Source organism: Cataglyphis hispanica, chromosome 16 (genome assembly GCF_021464435.1).
Source record: "Cataglyphis hispanica isolate Lineage 1 chromosome 16, ULB_Chis1_1.0, whole genome shotgun sequence".
NCBI lineage: Eukaryota > Metazoa > Arthropoda > Insecta > Hymenoptera > Formicidae > Cataglyphis > Cataglyphis hispanica.
In genome coordinates this window covers 4,251,286-4,275,252 of record NC_065969.1, presented here as the reverse complement: position 1 = coordinate 4,275,252, position 23,967 = coordinate 4,251,286, and the positions used below count along the sequence as shown (strand labels likewise).

At 35.1% G+C, this 23,967-nt stretch overlaps 7 protein-coding genes across 15 annotated transcripts; 5 read left to right on the top strand and 2 right to left on the bottom strand.

Annotated features, from left to right (window-relative positions):
* The first annotated feature begins 4,931 nt into the window (after positions 1–4,931).
* Positions 4,932–10,037, top strand: LOC126855543 (protein inscuteable homolog). The gene is made up of 5 exons (XM_050603306.1): positions 4,932–5,356; positions 5,689–6,021; positions 7,844–8,266; positions 8,407–8,614; positions 8,703–10,037. Exons 1-5 carry the CDS (start codon positions 5,070–5,072, stop codon positions 9,681–9,683), a joined length of 2,232 nt encoding a protein of 743 aa, XP_050459263.1. The 5' UTR covers positions 4,932–5,069; the 3' UTR covers positions 9,684–10,037.
* On the bottom strand, positions 9,579–14,150 carry LOC126855555 (MIT domain-containing protein 1-like). Of its 5 annotated transcripts, none has more exons than XM_050603332.1 (6): positions 14,090–14,150; positions 13,270–13,346; positions 11,335–11,479; positions 10,949–11,187; positions 10,310–10,515; positions 10,029–10,238 (listed from the first exon to the last, which is right to left on the bottom strand). In XM_050603332.1, the coding sequence occupies exons 3-6, from the start codon at positions 11,453–11,455 to the stop codon at positions 10,076–10,078; spliced, it is 729 nt and encodes a 242-aa protein (XP_050459289.1). In that variant the 5' UTR covers positions 11,456–11,479; positions 13,270–13,346; positions 14,090–14,150; the 3' UTR covers positions 10,029–10,075. The 5 variants fall into 5 exon arrangements, with proteins under 5 accessions (XP_050459287.1, XP_050459289.1, XP_050459286.1 ...); XM_050603329.1 differs by having other exon boundaries at positions 11,335–11,478; positions 13,264–13,346; positions 14,090–14,129; XM_050603330.1 differs by lacking the exons at positions 13,270–13,346; positions 14,090–14,150 and adding an exon at positions 9,579–9,693 and having other exon boundaries at positions 10,043–10,238; positions 11,335–11,470.
* Positions 11,891–14,057, top strand: LOC126855552 (STAGA complex 65 subunit gamma-like). Of its 2 annotated transcripts, none has more exons than XM_050603326.1 (8): positions 11,891–12,030; positions 12,534–12,711; positions 12,790–12,853; positions 12,959–13,065; positions 13,132–13,348; positions 13,418–13,551; positions 13,670–13,834; positions 13,910–14,057. In XM_050603326.1, the coding sequence occupies exons 2-8, from the start codon at positions 12,539–12,541 to the stop codon at positions 14,010–14,012; spliced, it is 963 nt and encodes a 320-aa protein (XP_050459283.1). In that variant the 5' UTR covers positions 11,891–12,030; positions 12,534–12,538; the 3' UTR covers positions 14,013–14,057. The 2 variants fall into 2 exon arrangements, with proteins under 2 accessions (XP_050459283.1, XP_050459284.1); XM_050603327.1 differs by having other exon boundaries at positions 11,938–12,073.
* Positions 14,151–14,352: 202 nt separating the features above from the next.
* Positions 14,353–17,747, top strand: LOC126855547 (ADP-ribosylation factor GTPase-activating protein 2). 3 transcript variants are annotated; one of them, XM_050603317.1, is made up of 8 exons: positions 14,353–14,615; positions 14,891–15,082; positions 15,186–15,317; positions 15,416–15,448; positions 16,183–16,476; positions 16,558–16,829; positions 16,915–17,260; positions 17,391–17,747. In XM_050603317.1, the coding sequence occupies exons 1-8, from the start codon at positions 14,544–14,546 to the stop codon at positions 17,646–17,648; spliced, it is 1,599 nt and encodes a 532-aa protein (XP_050459274.1). In that variant the 5' UTR covers positions 14,353–14,543; the 3' UTR covers positions 17,649–17,747. The 3 variants fall into 3 exon arrangements, with proteins under 3 accessions (XP_050459274.1, XP_050459273.1, XP_050459276.1); XM_050603316.1 differs by having other exon boundaries at positions 14,355–14,615; positions 16,183–16,479; XM_050603319.1 differs by lacking the exon at positions 15,416–15,448 and having other exon boundaries at positions 14,357–14,615; positions 16,183–16,479.
* A 118-nt stretch (positions 17,748–17,865) lies between these two features.
* Positions 17,866–19,791, bottom strand: LOC126855554 (probable protein phosphatase 2C T23F11.1). The gene is made up of 4 exons (XM_050603328.1): positions 19,122–19,791; positions 18,781–18,986; positions 18,481–18,706; positions 17,866–18,373 (listed from the first exon to the last, which is right to left on the bottom strand). The coding sequence occupies exons 1-4, from the start codon at positions 19,306–19,308 to the stop codon at positions 18,033–18,035; spliced, it is 960 nt and encodes a 319-aa protein (XP_050459285.1). The 5' UTR covers positions 19,309–19,791; the 3' UTR covers positions 17,866–18,032.
* A 230-nt stretch (positions 19,792–20,021) lies between these two features.
* LOC126855556 (succinate dehydrogenase assembly factor 4, mitochondrial-like) lies at positions 20,022–21,278 on the top strand. Of its 2 annotated transcripts, none has more exons than XM_050603336.1 (4): positions 20,022–20,200; positions 20,373–20,641; positions 20,736–20,834; positions 20,942–21,278. In XM_050603336.1, exons 2-4 carry the CDS (start codon positions 20,590–20,592, stop codon positions 21,109–21,111), a joined length of 321 nt encoding a protein of 106 aa, XP_050459293.1. In that variant the 5' UTR covers positions 20,022–20,200; positions 20,373–20,589; the 3' UTR covers positions 21,112–21,278. The 2 variants fall into 2 exon arrangements, with proteins under 2 accessions (XP_050459293.1, XP_050459292.1); XM_050603335.1 differs by having other exon boundaries at positions 20,022–20,282.
* A 133-nt stretch (positions 21,279–21,411) lies between these two features.
* Positions 21,412–23,964, top strand: LOC126855557 (uncharacterized). Its single transcript, XM_050603337.1, has 2 exons — positions 21,412–21,990; positions 22,151–23,964. Exons 1-2 carry the CDS (start codon positions 21,906–21,908, stop codon positions 22,288–22,290), a joined length of 225 nt encoding a protein of 74 aa, XP_050459294.1. The 5' UTR covers positions 21,412–21,905; the 3' UTR covers positions 22,291–23,964.
* The last annotated feature ends 3 nt before the right edge of the window (positions 23,965–23,967 follow it).

Sequence of the window (23,967 nt, the reverse complement as noted above, 5' to 3'; positions counted from 1 at the left end):
AAAGATCTATGTTCAATAATTATGTTACATCGAAAAAAATTAGCTTTTACAATTAATAATTACTTTTTGGGTTACGATTTAAGACAGAAATACTGGATAGGAGTGTATAAAATATGTGGAGATAATAAAGAATACGAGAAAAGAAATGAGATATTTTTGGTGGATTTACTCCATTTATTTCATAATTTATTTCATTTTGGCATATACATTATTTGCAAAGTATAATGCTTCGGTATTCTGTGAAACATGAATGCCTTTTACTTCTTATATACAGGATTATTCGGATTCATCTGATTGCTATGATTATCCAAATCCGTTTTTGTCCCTGCCCCTTGATAGCCTGCCTGATGGCCTGGTCCACTTGGGGTATGAGTGGGATTGCATTGCTTAGTGCGATTCGCTTGAGCTTTTGAATCCATCTAAAAAAGACAAATGAATAAAATTTTATTAAACCAGATATATAAATCTTTAATTCACACATAGATTTGATCGAGAAAGATAAAAAAAAAATCAAAGAAAAGAAAACAGAACAATTAAGCATGATTAATTAAAAAAATTATACAAAAAAAATGTGTAAAAATTTTATACATTGTCTTATTTTAAATAGTGTGAGCTCATTCTTTATTACTTAAGAGATGTTACCTAAAAATTTTTCAATAAGATGTCAATACCGTATTATACACAATGAAAATAAATTACCAAATTATAACTATAAAGAGAAAGAGAAAAAACAAAATTAAATTTATTTTAATATGAAAAGTATTTTGTATTTCTCAATATTAACACTGCTTATTAAACTCTACTAGCTATTCCATTATAATATTTCAAATTGTTAATATTCGAAGTCACACACTTATTTTAATCATAGATTTTTTAATAAGTAATACACGATTCTTTTTAGCAAACATTCAATAAATATGTTATTTTATATACTATCATAATTTTATATATTGCTCTGTTACTATTACTTTTTCATATCAATTGGTTTTTAATCTATATTAAATATAAAGTTATTAATTTTTAAAAATGTAGAAACAATTTATGTATAAATATTAGAAAAATTAAGCAAATATGTATGACTTACTTCGCTTTTAGCTGGATGAAGGATTGTTGTACGACTTCAGTAAATTCTGATGGTCAAGGATACGTTCTACTTTCAGCAGAGTTGCAGCGGGTTTATAACACAACTTTCGTGCGTCGCGATATTTATACCCTCTGCTATACATTGTAGAGGAATACTCTGGAGATAAAGTGCAACTAATAAAGAGAAGGGATTCCCCTTTCCAAACAAAACAAATGATAAAGCACTTGATCGCATTTTCAAACAAAGTGATGTCAAATTGTGCACGTTGCCAATTGGCCAATTCAATACAGAATCTTTTTATTGGTTGGTGCAGAGCAAGTCGTCTAGTTCATTATGAATCATTGTCAATCGCAAGTCATCTTCAAATGAAGTAATGATAAAGTTGGCCGCCCTGCAAATCAATATCAAACTGCATATGCATCGCGCATGTTCTTATATAGGATTCATACTCATTCTTATACAGGATTCATACGCATCCGATGCTGATGTACGGCGTTCAATAGCCAATAAAAAAGTTCGTTTTAGAGGAACAAAAATGTCGTTGATTAGAATCTATTTTCTATTGGATATCAAACTGTTACAATGTATGAATTTTCTATTATGCCTAATATAGAAACTGATTTATTCAGAGCTACCGTGACCAAACTCGGATCAACTAATTAGTTGAGTAACTACAGAGCGATTAACATCAAAATCTCTAACATCATTTTCATGTAATATAAGAAAAATTTTAAACTTTTGTTGTTGCTCATTCTATGAGCTAATCTATAATTATTTAAATTAATCAAAGCTTAATCGAAGTGGCCTTCAGTCTTCGATTATATTACATAAGGATAGATTGGCAGTTGCTGTACTCATGTTTCTTGTCAAAAAATGTTCCTGATTAATAGCTAAAAATATATGTATAATTTGTATACCTAATATAGAATATTCTAATCAAATTATCATTTTTAAATAAAATGCGTCGTTGCCGCATACATGACATGCATATATCGTTTGCGAGAAGGATTGCATATCTACAGGCGCTTGTAATTATTTGAAATTTATTTTGTAAGTTTGATACTGATTGCCAAAATTTAAAAAAATATGTAATATGTAATATAAAAAAATATGTAATATAAAAAAAGGATTCTTAATTATTTTATATAAATAAAAATTGTATGCACAACATTTTAGAATAGATAGCCAAACTTTAGGAGCATATTCTTCTATTTACCTGAAGGATGGAAAAAAGGAAACATTTCCTTTGAGTTCGTAAACCCAGATAAAAAAACTTTAAGATAATTGTTCCTGCAGGAATCAATCATCGATGAGTTCCCCTCAAAATTCGAAATGTCATCGAAATTCGAACATCACAGATGTACATGGACGTGAACGCATACACGCGCTTAAATAACGGTTCGTACGCATCTGTCCCCCATCAGTACTCGGGGTACAATAGGGGTCGTACCAGGACCCCTTCGCGTTTCTACAAGACGCGCGGCTGGGATCATCGTCGTCGAATATGTGCGTGTATTGCGTGTAGACAATGAGAAGAAATACCGGTCGTGGCGAACGATCTCGCTGGAATAACGATAAAGAGACGAGATTATGCCATTATATCATTACTACCTCTCCATTAACGACTTCGGTATTTCCTATTATCGATAGCCTCGATCTTCGTCAATTAACGAAGGACGCGCAACGCTCGTAAATGAGGTTTCTCCTAGGCGTGTCGTTCACCGTGTGTTTATCACGCATAACAATTCGCGATTTATGTAAGAATACGTTTTTCCAGTGGCGTAAATATCGCCATTTGTCTTCATCAAAGTTGAAGTTAAAAAATGAAAATAAAAATTTCATAATAGAAAATTTAAATGCCTTCTGTCTTTTCAAAGTCTTTAAATTTCAGCATCAATGTCCTCGACTAAACAGTTGATTAAAACTTCAGCATCAATGTTTTTTATTAATTAATTAATACAAAATTCTCGTTATACTCTTCTGCCTCCTTATTGTGTGTGTATAAAGTTCAAAAATTTCTTTAAATTCCCTTAAAGTTTACTACGTAGATATGTGCGAGTGATTCATCAACTCACGCGCGTGACGCATTACGGCAGGCGTTTTACACGCAGATGTCCCGAGCGGCGCGTGCCTCCACACTGCACTCGGAGAGAATGGTGGCATAGTTGTTTCCGAGGGGGCCCGGACTCCCGTTCGATCGCGCGCGCACCGGGGTAACGATAGTCACGCACCTGGCCCTTAAAAGCACCATTGGCGTGATTTCGTGAACATCTTCTTTCAGCTACGAACGAATAGAAAAAGGATCGGTCTTTCTTTTGAATCGCTACGCCAATGTCAGATCGTCTTCGAAGAGACAAGACTTATCGCCTTTGACAAGTAAAATAAAAAGCGTCTTCCTGCGCCTCCTACTGTGCACAGGCTTAGGTACGTGATTGTTAGAAGCTATTGTCATTATGAAAGTGCAACAGCAAATGAGTTATTGAATTTTAAGCGACTTGTCCTTTTATCTTTAAACTCATTTTCTACTTGAAAATATCGCACTCTTCTTCTTTAAAAATCGTTGAAAGATTAAACTTTTTGTTAAATTCTTACATTTAAATACACATTTTTATCGGATTCTGTTTCTTTTATATATTCATATTCTTATTTATTAATTTCAATATATATTTTATAAGTTGATAATCAAAATCGAGAAATGTTCCTATGTTTCACGTTCTATTCTTGCTTATTTATACATATATATTTATTATTATTAATTGGTTTTGCTCTTTCAGAATGATATTTGATCGAAAACTTTCTCTCTTTATGATTTGTAATTATCAAATTTTTCATTATCAAACTTTCTAATCAACCGCGTAAAATAATGCTATAATGCAATCATTATATCAAGAAATAAAACGCCAGTTCCATTATGAAATTTCTATTTGAATATTATGATTATATAAATATTTCAAATATCATTCCATCGTTTACACAAAAAAATTGTGACAAAAAACTGTCTTCACACATAAATTAATCATTTTGCATATCGAAACTTGGATGAAACTATCGAAACTCAATTAAAGGTCTTCCGATGTATGTCGCATCCCGTAAAAGAGAGTACACACCTCGTTACGATTTAACGGTTACGCACAGACATGCACGCGTGTGTGTGTAAGGGAGAAATACCATGCAAGCTGCCCCCATGGAGTCGACAAAAGGGGAGGAGAAGCGCCGCTGCGTTTTCACACGACTTGGCTTTTGGGGCGGGGAGAAGCACATGAGAGATCGAGTTGCGCGCGACAAGAAAGTCGGAAGTCGAGCCCGAGAGTCAGTCAATTGTGGAACATTAACGCGCTTAGGTCAATCATCGCGCCGCTAATCGTACACGTGTTTGTATTCGCGAGAATCTCAATCGCAACCTGACTGAAAAATCCCGAGTAATTTCAATGCGGGCGTGACTTTTGTTTGTGTTTATAATTTAAGTTACGATTTAATTAAATCGAAAATAACAACACGCATATCTCGAACGAGTAAAATTTGAATAGAGGATCTTGCGTATTCCGTTTTTTAATAAAACTTTAACAAAGTTTGTACGCCTTTTACGTCAAGATCAGGATCTACAGAGAAAGAAGAATACATGTCGCATGCGAGACTCACCATTAAGCAGCAGACGCGTATGGGGGTTGCGGCGGACACCACATACGGTTCTCCAAGCAGCCACGCGACCACCAGCCGTGGGAGGGTCGTTTCGCTCCGCTGAGTCGTGAAAATACCCCGTTGGAGCAACATAGCGTTGCACCCTGGGTCGCATCACTTCCCGCAAACATTTATCGGACCTCCTCGTTTGTCCGTGACACGCGCGCGTCCTGCAAGTGATAAAATAAATTTTTAAGATTTAAGAAAAGAGATTATAAAGAGCTTGCAAAATAAAAGATTGCACTCTTTTCCTTTATTTTGATTCATTGTGCTTTATAATTCATCGAATAAGTACAACAGTGAAAACATGAGCGCGTTCAAGAGATATCAGAGTAAAGTGTTTTGGGAGCAAATGGCATCGCGCGATCTGGAAAACGATCGTTTTATAGAAAAAAACGAACCTTTACATCACATTTTTAATGAAAGCCTCCGTGAAAAGGAGAACGAAGAAGAGGATTCCAACAGTAAATCGGAAAACGATACAATCGATGGTGAGAATATTACCGCGATACGTGTCAGCAATAAGAGTGACGAGAGTTCAAAACAGGACGTTCAAATTTCGTTGACACATGAAGAAAGTATTGTACATCACAGGTATGTAGAATAATAAATCTATCATCAAATAATTTTCACAAAAAACAATAATTCAAAAAATAAATCTCTGTTTAAGAATAAAAAGATATATATATATATATATATATATATATATATATATATATATTTAGTAATTTTAAAAATATAAATTAAATATTAATTTTTTAAAGAATGTATAAAAATAAATAATCTAAAATAAAAAAATTATACTGATAAAATATAGAGAGAAGTATATCACATTAATAATATATTGTGTTATAATCATTATATTATATTTATTAAATAAAGATTTAGGAATGATATGTTAAACGTAAAATATTTTAATATTCTAGAATATCAGAAATGGACGGACAGGAGCGCAAAACTGTCACTGGAAATAGATCCTGTAGTCCTTTGAGCCAAGATCTCAGAAGCCAAGACTCTGGATTCTCCGATTCCGAAAGATCAGACTGCTCGGAAACATATGAAAACATAACTCCACGGCGGAAATTGAGAAAAAGAAGAACGAGGCGACAGAGAAAGATGCAATCGAGGGAGATTGCCTCGTCGTGGCTAGAGGAGGGATCTCCCTCAATGCCAAAACACACGTCCACGCCGAAGCACTCCAGGATATTAGCGAAGGATCGTTTCAAGCAATCCGCGAGAAGTCTATCGCGGGAAGAAAGGTGAGCGAATACAATATAATATTATCTAATTGCGAATAGAAAAGAAAGATATTAAAGTTCCACATTGATAAAAATTTAAAATAGCGAACGAAAGCCCATCGCGTGAATCATAGGTATTTAATGAATCTCACCTCGTTTCGTTTCATCATTCTTTCTTTGTCGAATCGGACAACGTGTAAGAACAATTGATCCTGAATCAGCGCGTGTTTGGAATTCCACGGAAAAAACTGCGCTATCGATATTACTGGATTGCGGTAATGTTTACCTTCGAAATTGTGTCACGCCTCGCAATAAAGTCGAGGAAAAACCATTTCTTTGGGAAACATGGCGATAAGATTAAAGAAATGAACCAATCTCGATGCACGTCGATTATCTTGTCGCGCTCGTTCCTTTCTAATAATAAAAAAAATATATATATATGTATGTGTAACACGCACGAATGGTGTCGCGTAAGCGATGACACATATCTTGAGAATCGTTTCCTCTTCTTCTCACCGATCATAATATCCAAGCAATGCGTCAGAGACTCGAGAGTATCAGATGATTATCAGTCCTTGAATCGTAAAGGTGTTTCGGCTTATCGTCGGGCCATTCTATGCGCATCGCGTCTTCTCTCTTGTGAGCACAAATATCCAATCTTTAAAGGTGTAACGAGAGATATATGTTTTCAAATCTCGCTGTACGTCTCTCGATGTTGATGAATGTATGAAATATACGCCGCAGTCTCGGCTTCCCTCTTGCCTCCGGACACAAGAATTATTTATTAGATCACGTATCCGCTGTCGCGACTTGATTAAAAAGCTGGCGATCGTACCAGCTATGCTAATAACGCAATCATGTAAATCGTGCCGGAAACATATATGCACACACATGATTGAATTTACTATCCCAAGTATAACAAACTGCGAAACCGAACGAGAATAATAGAGAAAGAAAGTATTTGATTCTCGGATTGGATTTATGAAAAACGTTTTCTATATCAAGTCTGCGTTTATCTCTATAATTCATCTCTATAATCAAGGTAAAAATTTATTTATAATTTTACACACGCATCCTGCATCCTGTGCGTCTCTCATAAAAGATAAAATAAAGTTCTGTCGAATTACATATAGCGCAAAAACATAAAGTTTTGATTTCTGTTTCGGCCGGGTGTTGAGTCCGCGTTACGAAATCAGAATCTGAACCAACCACCATATACCCTCGTGCAGACGCATTTTTCCGTTAGTCACCGTGTTCCACTCATGCCGTACGTGACTCAACGCAACAACGTGCCGCGCGAGAAGAATACGTAAATGAATGAATGCGCGAGAGGCTGGCTCGGGTAACCGGTGAGGTCGAAGTCGACCGTGCGGCTCCTTCGACGGCGCGCGACAGCAAATCTACGAGGAATTCAGCTTTATAACACGGTGCACAGATGGACGCGTTATAATACAACAACGCGACATTAGTCATCGCGTGCAGTCGCGCTCTCGAGGAGAGCTCGAGACGATTAGTCAGCTCATTCCATTAAATCGTCTCCGGCTATCGTTTCCGGAAAAAAAGCGATCGGTAATAGATTTCGAGTATATTGCTTCGTGATGCGAGAGTTTCGCGAGAGTAGTAGAATGATGACAACTGTGCCATGATGATTGAGGCGAAATCTACTTCGAATCGCTATGGCTCGTTCAAGGTAGCGTAATTTTTAAGATCGACAAAACGGATATTTGAAAGAAGAATCTTTTTTAAATAATATTTTAAAAATAATATCTATATTTAATATATATAATATATTTCTTTTTACAAAAACTTACCGAAATTCTTATATATTCCTTTTCTTTTCCAGGATCAAAAAGGAACGAAGTGATGCGTCAAAGGTATCTGTTTCATTAGATGATGAATGTCTGGGAGATTTTCTCTATGCATCCGAACCACCAGAGGATAGCATTCAGCTGTCTTCAATAACAAAATCCCGAACGTTTAGCACAGACACCGCAGCGGACGCAATCGCTGCCGGCAAGGAAGTATTGAATTCTAGAAATTATCGTCAATCGTCGTCCATGAGAGCGTGGTTGACCAATCTCGCTATGGAGACCGAGAATGAATGTAGCAGCACATTGCAGAGCAAAAATCTACCGCGAAGCAGGATAGCGTTTTCTGGCGGGATTCAAGCACAAGATCTCAAGATGTTATCCTCTGCGGCTGCCGCTGCGAGCAAGCTCCTAATTAGCGCAAAACATTTCGAGCAACATTATCGGAGCATCTTCGAGTGAGTTCGATTCACGGATATAAAATCAGATGCACTATAAGAAAATCAGAAATAAAATCGTTTATATTATACTGTAAGGATAAAAAGATCGTTGCATAAATGTAATTAATAATCAATTTTCTTACGTTAATTATTATCAGGAAGATATCACGGTTAGAAGGCGGCAAGTCTGAAATGGAACTACTTCGCAATATAGAGGAGGCCGCTTTCTCAATCCTCTCCCAGTTAGGGGCACCTCCTCCTCGTAGGATTCAGCAGGGTAGTCTGAGGAGCATACTCGCGCAGTTGCACAGTATGAAAACGTACGTCGACGGTACGATCGACACGCGTTTAGACTTCTACATCGAGGTTGGTCATTTTATATTTTTGTGGCTTACATTCATCGAAATGGTAATCGTGAATTAATTGTCAATAATCGTAAATATAATTTTCATAGAAAATAGTCCGCAGTCTCGAAGAAATTCCACGGCAAGATGATAGCGTGGCTAGAGGAGCTCTAGCGGCGCTCTCGGCTTTAGGATCATCGAATTCTCGCGCAGAAAACAGCATAGCCCGATGTTCCGGTATAAGGGTTCTCCTAACATGTCTTATCGATGCCGGTCGAATGCCTTCAAACGATTTCGTCGCTATCACGTTACGCGTTCTAGCCAGCATATGTAATTCCGCGACAGCGATCGAGTACTTTGCTCGAGACGGCGGTCCCGAGATTCTGAGTGATCTCCTGAACATAGAATCCTCCTCCGAAAGAGAAAAGACTGAAGCTACCGCTTTAATAGCACAGATCACGGCACCATGGACCGACGCGCGGGGTCTGCCGTGTCTTGAGCCTTTCGCGAATTCTTTAATTCCGGCGTTGAACCGACTAATCGAGAACACCGATTGCGTTCAAACATTGCTGCTGGCGGCCGCGGCGTTGAATCACTTGTCCAAATCAAGGCTATGTGCCGAGATTATACTGCAGCAGGACAGTGTGAGAAAACTCTTGCGAAGTGTGAAGAAATCTGTCGGCAATAACGTCTGTTTAATGGAACAAGTCGCCGCACTGATTGGCGAATTGGCGCGCATTCCAGAAGGTCGATCGCATCTGGTTGGAGCGCGAGCCTCCGTGGCACTGGTCTCCTTTCTTCGTATGAGACCACCGGGTCTGGAGGATGCTTATCAAAAGCTGGAGATCACAGCGGCGGCCGCTCTGACTAGGCTCTGCGTAGAACCGGAAATTGCGAGGCAAGTGATCGCAGTCGGTGGAGGAGATTGTATGACAGGACCATGTAGACTCAACAATATTCCAGCAGAAGAGGAAGAGATGCAGGTCGGAACAGGTTTCTTAAAATACACCAGGTCGTTGAGACGAGCGTGCAAGAAAGCCGCACAGCAAATCAGAATTGCAAAAGCAAAGGATCACAGCATGCTGGACTGAGGAAAAAGGTCTGGAAAAAGGAAAATCTATCATGATGGACAGGTTCATAGAATTCTGAATAATTGTGAAATATAGCATACGATAAAAAAATCTGTATATATACATGTTTTACATATTTTATAATCACGATCTCTATGTAATTATATTTTATATTTTATTATAAGAAATAATATGCAGGAACCAAGTATTTTTGTTAAATATGTACAAATATATTTTATTTTATGCATCCTATATCGCAAGAATGAGAATATACATTATAAAAATATGGATGCCTTATCACTGCTATATGATAAATGTGCCATAATATATGTATATACAAATATGAAATATTTAATGAAAACTGTATAAAAAATATTAACCATATTTTTATTGTCAATCGATGTTATGCTCTACTATCTTGTCTCATTTTGAAGTTGAGTCTTGTGAAAAATGTCTATGGTAGTCTCCAAGCATGGTCTTAATTCTAGATCACATGAACCAAGAACGAATTTGCCCTCTGGTGCTTTAAAATAATCTAATCCACGCCCGATTTTTACCACCCATCCATTACTTAATCTGTAAAACAAATGGATTATCTATAAAAAAATATAGAGTTTTCGTTATAACATTTATGTTGTCAGCCTTACGTAATTTGTCTGTCATGCAACGTTTCAGAAAAAGAGAAATCAAAGGAGATCTTGTGAGATGCTAAACTTTCCTTTAATTCAGCTAATCTAGTAATTTGATTAATTTGATTAGATTCCTCCGATTCGTAAGTTGTAAGCAGGGATATTCTGGTCAATGCGCAGCATTTTTGAACAGCTAGTTCACATAGTCTAACTAGATTTTGACACTGTAGATAAAATACTGCAATTAGTACAATAATTTCTTAAGTAAATCTATAGGATGTTAAAAAGAATGAAAAACTTTGCAGGCTGAAAATAATAATAATAATAAAATAATTATATTCATCTTATTAGGTATGCATTTTTGGCATCCTATTTATAAAATTTTTGTTCTTTCATTGGACCATCATTGGACCATCTGAATAATTCCTTTTAAGGAAACTTCTAATTAAAGTTTAAATGACATAAATATAATTTATATTATTAAAATCATTGTTTATTTTGAAAAAATTTTGTAAAACTGTGAATTATATATATTTTATAAACATTTTTTATATACAGTAGCAAAAACTATATATTTGTAAAGTTTTTAAACCTTGTAAAATATCTTATAACAATCTACAATACGAACGAAATGAGATGTACAAAATACATATATACCTGGTGAAAGGTTCGTATATATGGATCCTCGATGTTGATATATGTAACAGTACCATTCAAGAATCTGCTAAAAACACTCGCGTAGCCGTGCCCCGTGGATCCATTTTCAATCTTAATTAATTCCCTGTATATACCGGCCGATTTCCTCGCAGTAATTAGTTTTTTCACCTTTTCGGCTCTGTCCAAATACTCCTTGGCCTTGATCGTGAGATACTCCACCTTATAGGCTTCCTTTGTCTCTGCATCGTTTTATTATTGATTCTTGAGCTTCTTGACGAAGGATAGTGATAAAGCTAGTATAGCATTTTTAATGTGACAGAAATTTTGTGCGAAAGAGAGAGGAAAAGAAAGAAGCATTAAAAAATCGTATACTTTATACACCATACCTTTTACAGCGTCGAGGAGTATCTGTACGCCTTCTTGATACAATACCAATGCCATTGTGAATTGTTCCTTTGTATCCATCTCCACCGCACGTGTAAGGACTGACACCGCCGCTGATTCCATCGTTCCGTCAGATAATCAAGACTCTCCTGCAAAGATCAAACCACACTCGACAATCGCGTCACAGACTGATAGACTGACTTTTATTGTTTCCCTAATCTCTACTGATTATTATCTTTATGCGCACAATAGCACAAATGGATATGCGCTGCATACGAGAATAATACACATATTATCACAAAAGATTCTCGAGACGAGCGAGTGAAAAGACTCTTGATGTTCTCACGTTTGGCAGGTCCGCGCGATTAGACGCGTTTTGTTTAACACACGCGTTTTAGCACGTTTATCTCGTTTCACACGTCACGCGTGCTCTTTCTCTTCTCCCGTTCGCGTTGAAATTTCAAATATATCGAGGAGTCGCGAGTCTCCCGCGATTGCTCGGCGAATCTGTACTGTCCGAACATGGCGCCGCACCGTGACATATATATACATAAACGATTTTAACCTAGCTAGTATTGAGAATCATCGCGCGAGTACAACATGCTTGTTAACGAAACGTGAAATCGTCGCGCGATCGCTTGACGCGGGAGGATTATACTATTTGGGGAAGAACCTTACGCGACACGCTCGCTCATCCGGTAAGATGGAGGAATCGCTGACTGGATTTGGAAAAATCCCAAGGTGTATCGTGTGTTTTTGATGATACGAAAGACTACGTTTTGCTGACGCGATGCCACGTGACCGTCCGTTATAGACGGGCGGGAATTTCCAATGGATGTCATCCAATTGTCATTAAATACGATTTCGAATAAAAAAAACTCTGCTGACAGAAATGTTTTTTCCAAATCCATTTTTTGCTCTTTTATGAATCAAAAATATTCTCATAGTGATTTAATCAGCGCATATATGTAATAAATTATTAAATATCTGTTTCAGTAATTAAGTTAATTACTAGGCTGCTACAAATTTTTTAACATTGATACATGCATATTGAATTTATTTAAATTTAAGTTATATTAATAATTAAGTACGAGGAAATTGAAGTAGCTATTTTTATATTAATTTATCAATTCATTGATAATATATAATGTCATTAGTATGAATGATCGCTAAATGAATACTTTTCTATATATTTTTCAAGCAACGATGAAGTCTAGCAAAAACTTAGGTGGTTTGTGGGGAGAGTTACCATCGCGGGAGATGCTCAAGCAAGAAATAATAACACCAGATTTAATAGAAAATGTCTGGCGACAAGCTATGGATGATTCAAACAGCACCGATTGTGACTACTGTATTGACAAGCAACCTGAATATCTACAGTGAGTATGATGTTTATACAACATCGATGTATCAAAATAAGTTAAACTAATATTGAAAACTATTAATGTTCATTATAGATTACCAATGGGAAATTTACATATATTAAACACCATAAATTTTCATCAACAATTACGAACAATGGTACAAAATTGAAATAAATTTTTTGATTAAAATATTTATCAAAATAATTTATCAAAATGATATGCTACTTGCTTAAAAGTAACAATAATTATTTTCTTTTTGTAGGATGAAGGAACTATGCTTGGAAATATGACTGTGGTAGGGTCACAGGATTCAAAAGAAAAAGTACATTTAAAAAATTTATTTCATTTTCTACCTCATCAGCCAAAGGGGTAATTATTGTAGTCTCAGTTTAAATTGTTGTTATAATTGTATAATTATTAATTGCATCATTCCAGAAATACACTTGAAGATTACTCCACTGTACATCATTTAATGCCACAAACTGCGCGGAATTTATTGAGATACGCTGTGACTGTTTTATTGGCTCATATTGGATTCGAACACTCGTCGGATATTGCTATAGAAACACTCACCGATGTCGCAGATCACTTTCTGAGACGAATGACCCTTTTATTAAAAGTAGCGACTGAGCAGAAGGATCATGGTTTTCCTGTAAAATAAAAAAAAACATAATTTTTTAAATGTTTTAGCTATTTTTATATAAACTTTTGTATTTTCTAGGATGCTGTGGAGAGAGTGCTGCTTGAGACAGGTATAGGAGGAGTAACAGCATTGCATGATTATTATCAGGAATACATTATCAAATTTGAAGATAATATAAGGAAGCAAGTCGAGGAAACAATAGAAAGACAGAAGTAACTTGAACTTAATACTTTCAGTACTGAGTACTGAAACACATGTTGAATCCTAGATAATTTTTTAAATAGTTTAAATGCTGCTTACATCAAAATAACATTTATAAACGTTTTTCAGGATGGTCCTAGATGAGGCAACTAGCAAGCTACAATTCGAGGAACTAGATGAGTTTGGCAATGTGTACCGAGAAGTTCCAACGTTACAATTACTTGATCCTGAAAAGGGATTTCCGTCTAGCTTGGACGCCGGCTTTCAAATGCTCTACAGTCTTGAGCAAGATGAGTGAGTTTTTTTTTTTTATGGCACATATACACATTTTTCATAGAATACAGTGATAAAATATTTGAATATTTTCAGATTGAACAGTATGGAAATGGAGGAAGAGGAAGTGAATGTGAGCGATTCGCCGAATACGGGACAACGATCCACGGATGGATCCGTAGATAAAAAAAGATATTGAAGTATTATAAGAAATAAAAAATTACAGTATCATTTTGTTCATCCATGACATGTGTATATATTTATATAATTTATCACCTTAAAACCAAAATAAAAGGTCGAATCTTGCGCTTTTTTGGATCCTGCAATTTTGTGCTATATATATATCTCGGAAGGGAGACCAATCTTTGACCTTGACCTAGATCTAGATGATCTAGAAGATATTTTCAGGTAAGTCGGTAAGATAGAACGTATATTGGTGCGGTCGTTAAAATAGAGCGTTTAAGGTCGATAAAATAGGATATGCAATTTCATGTAACGTCACAAATTCCTGTCCCTGTAAATATATGTTCGTGTAGCGCTATTGGTGATATATATTGCACTTTCCTCGTATGCTTTTTATTGCATTCATTATACTTCCTGTGTTCCCTCCTTTTTTCCGTGAAGAATCACATCGTCGAGCGACTCGCTCGAGTGACTTTAGTGCCGAGCAATCAGCTTTCGCCACGCATTCCAGAATTTTATCGTGACGAACGTTGACAACACGTCAAAAATGGCAGATGCGCCCAGTAAAGCAGATATCGAAGAAATTTTCAAGAGACTTCGGGCCATTCCAACCAACAAGGTTTGTCCCTGATTTGAATCGACAGTAAACATATGGGAAATAATGGGACTGAACAATACGCTTGCGATTTCTCTCGAGAATTCCTCTCCTAATCATGTAACACACACATATGAAAGCGATGATATCCGCTCTGCAGAACAGTTGTATTACATTTCGCGGATCATTTATATATGAATATTCCGTGAAAACATTCACTATATACAAACACGTTTTCATCAATGATTGTTTGATGTTTTAGCAATTTCAAAATATGTGCCAACTTTCCATTCTTTCAGACATGTTTTGATTGTAATGCGAAGAATCCAGCATGGTCCAGTGTGACGTATGGAGTCTTCTTGTGCATCGATTGTTCGGCAGTACATCGCAGTCTGGGAGTGCATCTTACCTTTGTCAAATCTACGCAACTTGACACAAATTGGACATGGTTGCATCTCAGAAATATGCAGCTGGGTGGTAATGCCAATGCTGTTAGTTTCCATAGCTTGTAATATCCATTTTTTTTTTTAAATTATAATTTGTAATTCAATCAACATATGTTTTATCTCTATTTTCTATATTGCTAACTTTTAGAAAAAATTCTTTGTACAACACAATTGTACTACAACTGATGCTCAGCAGAAATATAATTCACGCGCAGCTATGCTATACAGGGAAAAATTAAGCCAAGCATCTGCCCAAGCAATGCGTCGTTATGGCACAAAGGTACAAACTTATGCATAGATACATTTAATATTAGTTATATATTTATAGAGATTAAAGACATTAGAGATCCGGTGTAACTATAAATATGATAATTATAGGTTTCCTTTTCTACACCAAAAAATAAAACAATGGTGAGCTAAGTAAATGTTCCTTAAATTCATGTTTTTTTTATTTTTCAGAATTTTACTAACATCTGCTTATAACATTGTCCTAAAAATTGCTTTTCACTTGTCGTAGACATACATATATATGTAATTTTTTTCATACATTCAATGTCAGTGCACGATCAATGTAGATAATTCACAAAATGTGTGTAACTTTCATGTTTACACAAATGTTTTCATTCTTATATAATTACAATAGATTCACTGTGAAGCGCTTACCTAATATATATATATATATATATACACATTTTTAATACAATGCGTTTCAATATGATAATATATAGTTATTCTTTTTGATTGCTTGTATTTAATAATCTTAGAATAAATTAATCTTTAATAATCTTTAATAATACAAACTATATCTAAAATATTTGGCCACATTTTACTAGAGAATTTTACTAATCATGAAAAAGAAAACATAAATATGCAAATATATTACTCAAGTGATAAACTGATTGTAAATTAATAAAAAAAAACATTCCATTATCTGAATAATTTGTTAAATATTTATAAATATTTATTTAATTTATTCAGATAAAGGAATGTAAACCAAATATAAGTAGACCTTAAATAACGAAAACAGTAATGATGCCAGTATACTGTTATTATATTGTGTACTGTTATTATATTGTATTAATGATAATGTTTGGTCAAATATTTCAGGAATATCCTATATTTAAATATTATAATTCTTTTTACAGCTGCATTTAGAGGAAAGTACAGAGATAGTATCAGAAGAAACAAATGAATCAGATTTCTTTAAGCAGCATGAAAATTTAGATTTATACGAAAACAAAACAGTAATTTCAACAGAAGAAAAGGCATTCCTCACATCTAATACTGTGCCAAACATTGATAGTACAGAAAAAAATGCATCAGAAGTCGTTTCCAATTCCTTAGGACCTTCCGTTAATCTTTTCGATCCTGCCTCAAATGTACAAACTGCAAGGAAATCTACTATAGGCTGCAGGACTGCGCAATCCAAACGTCCTGGTGGGGTAAGTTTTTGCATTTATGGTGAAACAATAATATATGATAAATCACAATTATTACCATTTTTTTTAACTTAATTATAGTTGGGAAAGAAAGCTGGGAGCTTAGGAGCTCAAAGAGTCAAGACCAATTTTGACGAATTGGAGAAGAGTGTTGCAGAGGCACGTAAACAAGCGCAAGAGAAGGACAAGGAAGTGACAAAAGAAGAACAGGAGGAGCTCGCCACGCGTTTAGCCCAGCGGTACGAACAAAATTTGACTCAACAAGCCAAGAAAGTGGAAGAAAGAGCTAAGCAGTTTGATCCATCAAAAGCTACGCAAGCAGAACGGCTTGGAATGGGATTTAATGCACGAAGGTATTAATTATGCGCTTTCTCATCCTGCAAAATTTATTTAACGCGTGACTTTATCTATATACAAAAATCCTTTCTTTCTTGTTAGTGGCGCGAGTCATTCTGCACTTGGCGACATGAAGACAATAACGCAAGAGTCTAAAACCATAACTTCAACGCCGGAAGTGCTATCAGCAGAGACGGATCTTTTTTTTACTTTAGACGAGTTTTACTCAGTTTATGCTAACAATAAACCATCTTCACGCGGTGATGAGGTTGTGGTCGTGGCAGAACCGGAACCGCCTAAACGATTAGCCCCTATGAACCGTATTGCAAACGTCAAGAGCGATGTGAAGCCTTCGTCTATCATCGAGGGAGAAGCTCAAAAAAAGTTTGGTAGCGCCAAAGCTATTAGCTCGGACCAATACTTTCAAGACAGTACTTCCGACAATGTGGTGAGTGTAAACTATATTTCAATGTGTTTCTTGTAAAATTGTTTTACTGACTCTAGAATATAGCGCTTCTTTTTAATAATTTTGCAGTGTATGTTTGTGTATGTTTTAAAGGTATCTTTTAAATTTTTAGTGGGAACGTAAGAATAATTTACGTCGCTTCGAAGGTTCGTCCAGCATTTCATCGGCTGATTATTTCGGTACTGAAAATTCGATGCCGACTTCGCCCACCTCTTCGTTATCTATGCGTTTGACCGCGGGGAGAGCCGGTGTCGTAGATCTCGACGATGTCCGAGAGAGCGTTCGTCAAGGTGTAAATAAAGTCGCCGGAAGACTCAGCTCGCTCGCAAACGCAGCGGTTTCTTCTATACAAGATCGTTATGGACTTTAAGTGAAATCTTTTTGCGTCTCACGAAAATTGTTACAATACTTGCTATACGGACCCAGTCTTGTCCATTGTTCAGAACTGTAAATAAAAGCTTATAATTGAGCTTTTGTGTAACTTATTCTACAGATGTATTGCGCACGCGGGTATTCTTAAAACGATTAAAAACCAATGCGCAATGTGAGAGTTACACAGGTTCGAAAGCAAAAATATAAATGCGAAATGTATTTTATAAATATACGTCCGCTCATCTTTATCAACAGAGCCAAAGTATTGTGTAATACATTGCATAACAAATATCACTATATCAAAAGTAAAGGTACACCGACGAAAGTAAAGTATATAACAATAATTTAGGTAAAACATCTTTCTCATTAAAATCTAAAATAGTCATAGATCTATACTCTGCGGAAAGTCCTGACAACGCAAAACCAATTGCGAACATGGTTTGCCGTGGAGAAAGCACACGAGTATCACTGTCATATTATCACAACCGGTACCCATAAGAGCGTCCGGTGCCAAGCAACAATTGAGAAGTTCTTCGCAGATCTCCTCAGGACGTATCGTAACGTTGCGATGCAGCTCTGCGTCGCCGAGTTTCGTCTGAGCTAGCCGCGTTCTCACGAATCTAACAACCTCTTCGCTGGTCATCACGTCCCAGATACCATCGCACGCCAGAACAACGAACTCCCATTCCTCGTTTATAGGAAATTGTTGTACTTCGGGAAAAGCTGTGAGGAAAGTTTGTAAGTTGTTAACATAAAATATGCGCGAATATATATTAAAAGTTGCATCATAGCTTCTCTAGCAATTTATAACATCGATGTCCTATTATTACCAGTCACGATCTGCTCCTGTGGTGATTTATGATCGTTTCGCTTAAATATGAAATCCCCGAGTGCGCGAGACAATGCCAGATTACCGTTCACCCTTTTATACTCGACGAAACCACCCGCAGCTTCGATTCGCTTGCGCTCATCCTTCAATGTGGGTTTATGATCTCGACTAAGTGGCACCGTTCTACCATTGATACACGCTACTGCTCTGCTGTCACCCGCATTAGCCTAGAAAGCTTTTTCATTCAAGTCAGGTATTCGAATGTACGAAGATATCGCCTCCAAAATAACGAATGACTTACGCTGTACAAAATGTTATCCTTGATAAGTAGTGCAATGACAGTGGTCCCAGCATGTTCATCCCTGAGAGTCGCGTTATTCTGCATCGCTTTGTCTAATTCCAGAAAGCCTTGCTGTATACCTTCCACAATATCGCCCGCTTTATACTCGCTTCTTTTAATTATATATTCGTGAAGATGTTTTCCAGCATGCTGCGCCATGGTTGCACCTATAAAAGTATACAAATATTTTTATGTAAAGATCAGTTTTTATGTATATATATGGCGATTACTTGAAAAAAATTTCTTTAATTCTGTTGCGCGATAAATCTGTTTATTCTGTACTTAGATGTGCGCTTAAATACCTCCATGCCCGTCGTAGACGGCGAAAAACGCGGTGCCCGGGTCACCTGGTAAGGAGAGTATGTGTACATGTGAATCTTCCATTTTGATACGCCATCCTTGCATGCAGGAGCTACCGACACGATAGTTGCTATCCCGACAGCAAGCCGACTTTTTCTTCGTGACCGGCTCGCTGAGCGTCTGCCCCATTCTTTTCCCTTAATTGATATTGTTCGCGAATAACGCGCGTTTTAATACTTTAATATCTCATGCCGCGACAACGGAGAGTTAAGTGACTGAAATTAAATACAAATCCACGCTATACGTGATGACTCTTATTTGGATTATCGGTTTACAAAATTTTGTGCCAAGAGTCGTGATAATACGTTGTCATTGATTTAAGCGATCTTCACTTCGCTCTGATTTAATAACAGTTTCACATATACTTAACTCCCGGTCATCAACTCCGTCCTGTCCCATCCAGACATGGGAAAACAACCCGCGTTGCGAATGAGCAAAGAGCAAACGTCGACCGGGGATGAACAGCTGATCAGAGCTGATCTGGATTGATGACGTGCTCTGCTTATGTACACCCGACGTCATTTACACCCAATGATGTCACTTTTCCGATTTTGTAATTATGTAATATGTAGTAATGCGCAATATGTAATGTATTTACATTTTATAACACAAATAATTTGTATTGTGTGTGTGTGTATTGAGTAATATTACCTTGTTAGCAGTTTTTTTTTTAATTTTTAGATCAATTTTATCCGTGGGGTAAAGCAGCATTTAGTTGACCAATCAGGATAAAAGTAGCAAAACTTTCTTTATCCTGATTGGTCAATTATGCTTACGGATAGGATTTTTGAACGCATCTAAAGTGAACGGGGCGATACTCAAATGGCAATTCTGTCTACATCATAGACATAGTAGATACTCTATGATCTACGCTTTCTGTTTGTTTATGTTACGTGACTATTAGTGTGACACAATTTCAAGGAACAGTGCGTTGAATGTTAAGAAAGAAATACACAAGGATTATACAATATGAAATGAGAGATAATCTTGGATTTTTTTATCCAATACACTTTTATCGACGGTACGCGAATATAACGCATTTAAAGTGCCCGATTTAACATACAAACCGTACATGGACTCATGAGATTAATAATAATTTAAAAGTATAGTATATTATATATTCCATATTATTTAGATATATAACGTTATTTTCATCTTCGGTTTGCTACTTTAAATGAATAAATTTTTTCTAGGTTATAGAGAAAATAGCTATTGAGATACGTACGCATAAACCGATATTATCCTTGAGACTTATTAAACTCGTTTCATAAAAATTTTCGTACATTTGATTTTATTGTGGAATCGGCGAAAAGAGAGACGTATCGACTGAATTCGATTTTATATTTTCAACGAAAAAAACTATATATAAAGGGAGAGAGAGAGAGAGAGATTTGCACGCGCGTTCAAAGAATGGCGGGAATTATCTGTGCATCGATTTCAAGTTCGCGATTGCATTTGAAAGGTATAGACAAAAAATATCAATCGTTTCTGTATCTATCGGAGTAATGAATGATGTTACCCACGTTTTTGCATGATTTTTCTTTTTGTTTTTAAAGGGCTTGCGTGTTTATTCTCATCCAAAAGTATGAACGAGGTCGGCGAGAGCCCGAGATTACGTGAATTCCGAAAAAAATTACGCGAACGTACCCCCATTGGTAAGAGAACCGCTTAGTTAAATATTCATATAAAAAGAGAGTGATACTCTATTGAATGTCTAACATTTCTGTTAGAATTTAAAAAAATCGAACTTTAAACACGACAGAGAATTTAGAGGAGTTGGAAGAAGGTAAGCATCCTTATCAGGAGCAAGAACCTTTGAAACCGTTCCCGAATAATACGAATCCGGAAACAGGCGAAATCGGGGGTCCTCGCGGACCAGAACCGACTCGTTACGGCGACTGGGAGAGAAAAGGCCGCGTGACGGACTTCTAAACCTTCTGTCATCTTAGAAGAAAATTTAAATTGTTTGTTAATAATAAGAAACTATCTCAAGAAATTAAATGTCTACATTATGATACATCGAATTAAAACGCGATGCATCATAAAAAAGAATTTCTATTTTGTACAATAAAAATTAGAAATATAAATTGTAAAGTTCATCTATTGTCTAATTTATCAAAAACACGAAAATTCGTCGAAACGCAATATGATTTAATGCATAATTTTATCAAGTCTGGTTAAATTAATTAATCGTTAAAAATTCGATCGTTTTCATTCTCGGTCAGTCCTTTCGGGCTCTATTCGAGTCTTTATTCAATTGACGATAAGAAAAGGCATCACAATATGCAAAAAGCTAATAACTAATATATCATTGATTCTCTAAAGGCAATCGGACATTTATAAAAAAAAATTCGTAAAAATACACGAGTATTTGTTTCACACATTTTGGCGACAGTGTTTTATTAACAAAATTAAAAATCATCTTAATGCTTTCGCCTTTCACATCAATGGATGGCCGTGTGTGATTTTAATTTGTAAAACGTTTGCATAATGATTTGCAGAAATGGATTGAATCTTCAGATAAGAAATTGCAGGCAATTTTTCACAAGTATGAGCTAAGTTTGCTTTAGACTGTTTTACATTTTTGAAATATATTTTTGTGAATATAATTTTTTGTTGAATTTTATATTATTTTTTTCACTCATTATTTATCAAGGTTTCTTTTGTATAGAAATATATAAAAATTAAATATGAATGTAATTTGATTAGATACTTTATTATTAAAAATGAAGAATTTAAGTGAGGAAAATGTCCAAGAGTCGTCACGAATTAAACAATTTCATGCAAAACTCAAACTGCAGCCTATACCAAGTACATATATATACATATAATTAAAATTAATTGATAAAATAGTTTTCATAAAGATATTAGCAGAAATTTTTTTATAAAATATAAGTTTTTCTAAAAAAAATTAATTGTGTCTCTCAAAACGTAATTTCATAACGTGACGCTTTCTTGATTTAATATGTAGAAGTAAAATCGCGAGAACGATTTGTCGACTTGGTATTAGTGGAAACTGATCCCAAAACTGGAGAGTTAATAACGAATAGCGAGAAAAATCCTACTAAATGGGGAGATTGGCAGAACGGTGGTAGAGTCAGCGATTTTTAAAAAAGACATCGCATACATTTTTTTATAAACTAAATATATGTGTGAAGAACTCGAAAAAAAGAATCCTTTTATTTTTCGATATATAAAATGCGAACTATATTTATCCCTGTAACTATTTGTGGAAAATAAATTCACATTTAATTTTTTCGAAAGCCAATGCAACTGAAGCAACATAAATTAATATTTCTTAGATGCAAGAGAATATAAAATTGATGTGTATTATGCATATATAAGAAAGTACCTATGTAAAACGAAGAATAGTTTATCAGCATGGTAATAAATTACATTATACAAGAGTTTTTTTTTTCTAGATGGTGTTCTATATTAGATATATTATTAATTTTAAGTCATTTTCTCGTAAAAAGTTACTGGCACTATAGTAATTTACATAGAGAAGCAGTCATTATGATTAGTGTATGAAAATATATGATACTTTGTGTGTATGCCTCAAGTACTAAATAATATATATACACACTACAAGATAACAAATGTTTTATACATTAAACCAATTAAACTTTTCATTAGAAATGAATTAATGAGTAATGAATGTAAAAATCAAATTTTTGTGTAAAAATGTGAGGCATTATAACTGAATTTAAAAGTAATCTTTATGCTTTTGTTAGTAAAATGTATTCCAATGTCAATAGCAGCGAAAATTTATTTAGCTAAGACATATAATAAGTTCAGGACTCCAATATTAAGCCGTTCGCGTGTAGAAAAAGAGAGCGTAGTTAATTCTACAAATATAATATCGTAGAAACATATGTACAGAATACTAGTAAAAATCTTGTTTCGTATTTGTTCCAGCATATACGTTTTGAAAATTCTCTCCCAATCGTATCAAGAAAAATTGTTCCTAAAAAATAATCTTCTATGAGGTATCATATTGTTGCATACAAGATGGAAAGGAGATTCTGTCCTTTTTTACTATTATATATAGATAATAGTAAATAAATCATCTGATTAATTTTACTAAGTTCTTTTTCGATATCCTCCAAGAATATTAAAGCAGTATTAATAAAAGAGCGCGACACACGTATCACTTCAATGTTTCGCAGAGATTATTGTAGTTTCTATATACATATATAACTTTCCACACTATATAGGCATTTTCGCGCGCGCGCGCGCGATGAAGAGTTCAATTTTCTTTTTGTATTTCTTGATACAAGAATATGTATTATTTGCGCTATACAGAAAGTATAAAATTTTGTTCGAAAAGTGAAAATGAAAATTAGCACAGAACGTATTTACATAATGATTGTTTTCTATATAATACGTTTTTTTATGTATGTACATATATCGTATATCTAAGCAATATACGGTCAAAAGTTTTGAGAACGTAATTTTTTTAACAAAAATTATAAATAGAAAGATATAAACATTTAAAAAAAGAAAAAAATTTATCGCTCTCTAATTATAGGAATTTCGAATTAAATACTTAAAATAATTATCGAGATTTTCAAAATCTTTTATATTAAAATTTCAAATAAATGTATCTCAAACTCATACATAATAAAATTAAGAAAAATTAGATATTATAGGACAAGAAACAAATTCTCTAAATATAAATATTGTAACATTCAAATGATTGAATATAGTCAGTCTTTCGTCTAGCGTCAACGGATCTGTATAGTGTAGGTTGCATCACGCGTCAAAAATTATAAATCTTAACAGTTA